The sequence below is a fragment of the Chiloscyllium plagiosum genome, chromosome 39 (assembly GCF_004010195.1).
Source record: "Chiloscyllium plagiosum isolate BGI_BamShark_2017 chromosome 39, ASM401019v2, whole genome shotgun sequence".
In the NCBI taxonomy this organism is placed as follows: domain Eukaryota; kingdom Metazoa; phylum Chordata; class Chondrichthyes; order Orectolobiformes; family Hemiscylliidae; genus Chiloscyllium; species Chiloscyllium plagiosum.
This window is the reverse complement of record NC_057748.1, coordinates 10,156,252-10,163,682: the sequence shown is the minus strand read 5'-3', so window position 1 is coordinate 10,163,682 and position 7,431 is coordinate 10,156,252. Positions and strand designations below refer to the sequence as shown.

At 43.3% G+C, this 7,431-nt stretch overlaps 1 protein-coding gene across 1 annotated transcript in view; it reads left to right on the top strand.

The window, feature by feature from the left end:
• The window catches only part of LOC122542020 (serine/threonine-protein kinase BRSK2-like), a 175,407-nt gene that overhangs the window by 150,612 nt on the left and 17,364 nt on the right, over positions 1–7,431 (top strand). The window contains exon 14 of the mRNA XM_043679311.1: positions 897–938. Within this exon, the coding sequence (XP_043535246.1) occupies positions 897–938 (42 nt within the window). The remainder of the gene's footprint in view (positions 1–896; positions 939–7,431) is intronic.

Genomic DNA, 7,431 nt, shown 5'->3' with positions numbered 1-7,431 from the left:
GTTCATTCTCCCTTTCTCTCCCTTTCCTCTCTCTGATTCCTCCTTTTTTCCTTCCTTATATTCTTTTCCTATTTCATTCTCCCTGTCATTTCTTTCTCCCTGTCTTGCCTCTCTCTCTCTTTTCTCTCTATCTCATTCCTCCTCTTTCTCGTTCCCTTTTTCTAACCTCCTGATTTCATTTTCTCCCTCTCCTCTTTCACATGCTTTCTCTCCTGCGCTGTCAGAGGTGCTAGCTTACAGACGAGACTGAGATCTGTGAAGATTTGGAGGTGCCAGTGTTGGATTTGCATGTACAAAGTTAAAAATCACGCAACACCAGGTTATAGTCCGACAGGTTTATTTGGAACCACTAGCTTTCGGAGGGCTGCTCCCTCATCAGGTGGTTGTGGAGTACACAATTGTCAGACACAGAATTTACAGTAAAAGTTTACAGTGTGATGACGAGACTGAGATCTGTGAAGATTTGGAGGTGCCAGTGTTGGATTTGCATGTACAAAGTTAAAAATCACGCAACACCAGGTTATAGTCCGACAGGTTTATTTGGAACCACTAGCTTTCGGAGTGCTGCTCCCTCATCAGGTGGTTGTGGAGTACACAATTGTAAGACACAGAATTTACAGTAAAAGTTTACAGAGTGATGTAACTGAAATTATACATTGAAAAATACCTTGATTGTTTAAGTTTCTCATCTGTTAGAATGACCATGATAGTTTCACTTCTTTCATATGTAACTGAAAGATTCCATGACTCTACTTCAGAGAAGGATAAAGGGATTCTCCTTGGCTTCTCAGCCCGTATTTAACCCTCAATCAACATCGCTGAAACCCATTCTCTGGTCATTGTGCTGTTTCAGGGAGCTTGCTGTGTACAAATTGGCTGCAACATTCCCCACAGAGACGACACTCCAAAAACAGTTCCCTCTCTGTTGGAGGAGTCTGGCAGGCATGAAAGGTGTTATATCAATGCACCTCTTTCTTTCTTATTCGGAGGGTCAGTGTGGACTCGATGGGCCAAATGGCCAGGGATTCTATGAAGCTACTGGCTGACTGACTGCCTTTCCCATAGTGTAGAGAAGGAGAGTTTGACAGAACAATCTGAACAGACTTAAAGCATAAGAACTAGGAGCAGGAGTAGGCCGTCTGATCCTTTGAGCCTGCTCCGCCATTCAGTAAGATCATGGCTGACCTTTTTTGTGGACCCAGCTCCACTTACCCGCCTGCTCACTGTAACCCTTACCCCCTTTATTGTCCCTGTGGGGTGGGGAAGGCTGGAGAATTAGGGGTATAGTGGGTGAAGGAGGCATGAGGAGGAAGTAGGAGGTAGCTTTAGGGGGAAAGGCTTGGTGAAGTGTCAGGGTAGATAATGGGGGGAGTCTCCCTGGTCCCACAGGCTGCGGGGTTGGGGCGTGAGACAGGTTGCCAGAGGAGACCAGAAGGAGTTTTGGAAAGAAAAGCCGCCTCACTTCTGGGCTGTCTTCCCAGTGGGCACAGAGGCGCTCCCCCTCCCCCACAACAGGGGCAGCTCACCAATCTGTAAAACCTCTTTTGATCCAGGTTAACACAAAACACAGAACCAGGCTGTTGTCCTGAACAAAGTATTGCGTGCAGTTCTGGTCTCCTTCCTATCGGAAGGATATTGGGAAATTTGAAAGGGTTCAGAAAAGATTTACAAGGATGTTGCCAGGGTTGGAGGGTATGAGCTATAAAGAAGAGGTTGAATAGTCAGGGGCTGTTTTCCCTGGAGCATCATATAAAAGAGACCTACTTTCTCACCAGAGAGTGGTGTGTGTGTGGAATGAGCTGCCAGAGGAAGTGGTGGAGGCTGGTACAATTGCAAAATTGAAAAGGCACCTGGATGGGTATATGAATAGGAAGGGTTTGGAGGGATATGGGTCGGGTGCTGGCGGGTGGGATTAGGTTAGGTTGGGATATCTGGTTAGCATGGATGAGTTGGACTATAAGTCTGTTTCCGTGCTGTACATCTCTATGACTCTAAATTACTATTCAATACAGACAGACAGATTGTAACGACAAGTAAACAATGACAAGCTGCCAACATATCACTCTACAAATGACAACTCCTACACAGACAGACATAGACAGGAAAACATTGGTATAATAGGTGGAGGAGAAAACAATGAGACACTAGTTCAATGGCTCTAATCCACAGGGTTTGCTGAGATGATCTTTTTGCTTGACAGCATTTTCTGTTCTTCATTCTCTCTTTCCCAATTTCTTTTGACTTCTTCAAGGGAACTACAGATGACTAGTACATTGACTCTCAACTCTTCAGTTACTGAGTAAAAACCACCTCTTAGAGCAACTGATGAGGAGAAATAAACTGCCTTCTCAGGCTTTAGGTCTTTTACCAGAGAGAAGATCATACCATCTGCCCTTATGGCAGTCCCAAGGCTTCTGCCAATATTGTTCACATCCACAAGCTGTTCCACTCTCTCACGAATTTATTTGAGTTTTTTGAAGGAGTGACCAAGAAAGTAGATGAGGACAGTGCAGTAGACATTGTCCACATGGACTTTGACAAGGTACCACATGGTAGATGTTGAGTAAGGTTAAAGCTCATGGGACCCAGGGAGAGCCAACCAATTGGATACAAAATTGGCTTGATAGTAGAAGACAGAGGCTGATGGTAGAGGGTTGTTTAACAGACTAGAAGCCTGTGACCAACAGTGTGCCACAGGGCCTGGTGCTGGGTCATTTATATATAAATGATTCAGATAAGAATTTAGGAGGGGTGGTGAGTAAGCTTACAGATGACACCAAGATTTGTGGTATAATGGACAGCAAAGACGATTATCTAGGAATGTAGTGAGATCTTGATCAACTGGGATCTGTTAAAACATGAGATAAACCCTCCTGCTTAAACCAGCAACACTGAAAAGATTTATCCCGTGCAGTGATCCATGAAAATTCGAGAGGCCAAGAACTAAAGTAAAAATTAACAAGTTTATTTCTTAAGAATAATTAACTAACAACTATTTACAACCCCTTCCTCTAACCTATCTTTTATCTTCCCTTCTATAATACTCGTCCGATAAAACCCCCTGAGATTAAGGTGTACCAAAAACTCAAGTTTTGAAAAACCAGCCAGGTGTCAAATCTTCTCTTCCTTTGTCTTCTTTTCTTCTTCTTCGGGACTTCTGCTTCACAGGTCACTAATCGATAAAGGTACCTTTAAGGGAGGTATTCTGCAGATGCAGTTCTCTCCCAACTGTTCAATTTTCCCCCAGTCTTATACCCCCAAAGTATCGGATAGTGTCATTGGCTTTTAATATTGTCAACATACTAAATTCAAACTGGATTGGAGTTTTTTTTTGGGGGTTTAATTTAAACTGATTGGCCTAATTCAAATTTGTTTTGGTCTCCAGGCAACCAGTTACCCTAGCTGCTGGACCACACATTACATTGTTTCATATTCAGAACATTTGGTGCTGTCAGGTAGTTCTGCTAGCTTTTAACTCTCTTAAAGGTACAAATTCATACAAATACCTCCCCCCTTCAGAAAAAATGAACCAGTACCAAACTCAATAGTTCCTTTTTGATAGTGGAGTGTTGATCTTCTTCGAAAAGTAACCAACTGGCAGCTCAATCCCATCCTCACCTTCCTGGAGGAGTGCAGCTCCAACTCCAGTGTCACTGGTTTTAAAAGGTTTTGAAAAGTTTGGTTTAGCTAAAACTGGTTTGGTGATTAATATCGATTTCAAATGGTCGAATGCCTCCTGGCATGGTTCTGTCCTCCGAAACTTTGTTCTTCTTCAGCAATTCGGTGAACGGTGCCACTACACTGCTGATAGAATCCGCTGAGCCCTAAGAATCAAAGCACCTCTTTCTTCGAGGTTGGTCATGGAAATTCCTCGATAGGCTTCGTCTTTGCGTTCCGTGGGGTCAACCTTCCATGACCGATGTTATGTCCCAAGAATGTCACCTCTACTTGCGCGAATTCAGTTTTAAGTTTATCACCAGTTTCGCTTTTCAAAATCGTTCAAAGAACTCTGCCAACTGCACCAAGTGATCATTCCGGGACTTACTAAAGATCACTATATCGTCCAAATAGACTGTACAGATTGTTAACCCAGCCACAACTCTGTTCAAGAATGTGGAGGGAGCGTTCTTCATTCCAAAGGGCATCACTTTAAACTGATATCACCCATTTGGGGTTACAAACGCAGAAATTTCTTTTGCCAACTCCGATAAAGGTACTTGCTAGTAACCACGCAGTAAGTCCAACTTGGTGATGTAACTGGCTTATCCGACTTTCTCGATACAGTCCTCCAATCTAGGAATTGGATATGAGTCCGATTTTGTAATGGTGGTGACCTTCGGATAATCCACGCAGAATCATTGAGTCCTGTCCAGCTTGGGAACTAAGACAATCGGCGAACTCCACTCGCTCTGGCTTGGTTCAATTATGTCATTGTCGAGCATGGCCTCCACCTCCAACTGGACCTGTCTGGCTTTGAGAGGATTAAGCTGATAGGGGTGTTGTTTTATCGGAGCAGTATTCCCTACGTCAACTTCATGTGCAATAGCATTAGTCCTCTCCATCTAGTTCTTACATACATCCTTATATTGCAGTTACAAATCTTTCCACTGTGTTCTATGCTCCTGAGACAGATAGCTTCAAGGACTTCTTCATTTTTTAATCTAGTTCAGGCACATCAAAATCCACATCATCAGGATTTGATTCCTCACGCTTTGGGGCAGTAACTAACACCTGTTTCTCCAGTTCTTTCTCTCTGGTATAATATGGTTTCAACATGTTCACATGACATACCCGATACCTTTTTTTAACCATCTGGCATCTTTACCAGATAGTTTACCTGACTCAATTTTTTCTCAATTTGATAGGGAGTACTAAACCTGGCTTTGAAGGGATCTCCTATCACTGGTAACAGTACTAACACATCATCCCCTTGGGAAAATGTCCACATCTCTCAGCTTTTATCTGCCACCTGTTTCATTCTACACTGTGACCTCTTTAGATGCTGTTTAGCTAACTCACCTACTTGATTTAGTCTCTCCCTCACCTCCAATACATAATCTAAGTATGAGATCTCCGACTTTGGTCCTGTCAATTTTTCTATAATTAATTAGAATGGGCCTCTCACTTCATGCCCAAATATTAACTCGAAGGGAGTGAACTGAATAAATTTGTTTGCGGCATCTCTAATGGCAAACAATATGAATGGGATACCTTTATCCCAATCATTTGGGTAATCCAAAGCTATTCTCTGGGCATTCTGCAGGTGCTGGTGGCTTGGCAGTTCTCCCCTCAACTGTTCAATTTTCCCCAGTCTTATACCCCCAAAGCATCAGATTTGTCATTGGCTTTTAATATTGTCAACATACCAAATTCAAACTTGATTGGAGTTTGGTTTTTTTTTGGGGGGGATATAATTTAAACGGATTGGCCTCATTGAAATTTCTTTTTGTCTCCAGGCAACCAGCTACACTAGCTGCTGGACCACATGTTACATTATATCTTGTTCAGAACACTTCGTGCTGTCAGGTAGTTCTGCTAGCTTTTAACTCTCTTAAAGGTACAGTACACCCATATCTTCATAACACATTAAAAGACAGAGGGTGATGGTAGAGGGTTGTTTTACAGACTGGAGGCCTGTGACTAACAGTGTGCCCCAGGACTTGGTGCTGGGTCATTTATATATGAATGATTCAGATAAGAGTTTAGGAGGTGTGGATAGTAAGGTTACAGATGACGCCAAGATTTGTAGTATAGTGGACAGTGAAGAAGGTTATCTAGGAATGCAGTGAGATCTTGATTAGATGGGCCAGTGGGCTGAGGAATGGCAGATGGAGTTTAATTTAGATAAATGCGAGGTGTTGCATTTTTTTAAGGTAAACCAGGGCACGACTTACACAGTCAGTGGTAGAGCCCTGGGGAGTGCTATCGTGCTTAAAGATCTAGGGATACAGGTTTATAGCTCCTTGAAAATGGGGTCACAAGTGGTCAGGGCAGTAAGGCTTTTGACATGCTGGCCTTCATTGGTCAGAGCATTGAGAGTTGGGATGTCGTGTTGAGCTGGACAAGATGTGAGTGAGGCCACATTTGGAGTATTGCGTGCAGTTCTGGTCACCCTACATTAGAAAGGATATCATTAAACCAGAAAGAATGCAGAAACGATATACTAGGATGAGACCTGGGCTGGAAGGTTTGAGTTATAATGAAAGGTTGGATAGGCTGGGACTTTTTTCACTGGAGCGTAGGAGACTACGAGGTGATCTTATGGAGCGAAAAATCAGAATGGTGTGTTGCCTCCCCTGTGCCAGAATCAAAGATGTCTCAGAGATGGTGCAAAATGTTCTCAAAGAGGAGAGGGACCAGTAGGAGGTCATTGTACACATTGGAACCAACAACAAAGGAAGGGAAAGGATGAGATTCTGAAGAGAGAATATAGAGAGTTAGGCAGGAATTTAAAAAGGAGGTCCTCAAGGGTAGTAATATCTGGATTACTCCCAGTGCTACGAGCTAGTGAGGGCAGGAATAGGAGGATAGAGTAGATGAACGTGTGGCTGAGGAGCTGGTGCATGGGAGAAGGATTCACATTTTTGGATCATTGGAATCTCTTTTGGGGTAAAAGTGACCTGTACAAGAAGGATGGATTGCACCTGAATTGGAAGGGGAATAATATACTGGCAGAAATTTGCTAGAGCTGCTCGGGAGGATATAAACTAGTAAGGTGGGGGGGTGGGACTCAAGGAGATAGCGAGGAAAGAGCTCGATCTGAGACGGGTACAGTTGAGAAAAGAAGCGAGTCAAACAGTCAGGACAGGCAGGGACAAAGCAGAGAACAAGGTGGGACTGATAAGCTGCATTTACTTCAATGCAAGGGGCCTAACAGGGAAGGCAGATGAACTCAGGGCATGGTTAGGAACATGGGACTGGGATATCACAACAGTTACAGAAATGTGGCTCAGAGATGGGCAGGACTGGCAGCTTAATGTTCCAGGATACAACTGCTACAGGAAGGATAGAAAGGGAGGCAAGCGATGAGGGGGTGTGGCATTTTTGATAAGAGATAGCATTACAGCTGTGCTGAGGGAGGATATTTCGAGAAATACATCCAGGGAAGTTATTTGGGTGGAACTGAGAAATAAGAAAGGGATGATCACTTTATTGGGATTGTATTATAGACCCCCTAATAGTCAGAGGGAAATTGAGAAACAAATTTGTAAGGAGATTTCAGTTATATATAGGAATAATAGAGTGGTTATGATAGGGGATTTTAACTTTCCAAACATAGACTGGGACTGCCATAGTGTTAAGGGTTTAGATGGAGGGGAATTTGTTAAGTGTGTACAAGGAAATTTTCTGATTCAGTATGTGGATGTACCTACTAGAGAGGGTGCAAAATTTGACCTACTCTTGGGAAATAAGGCAGGGCAGGTGACTGAG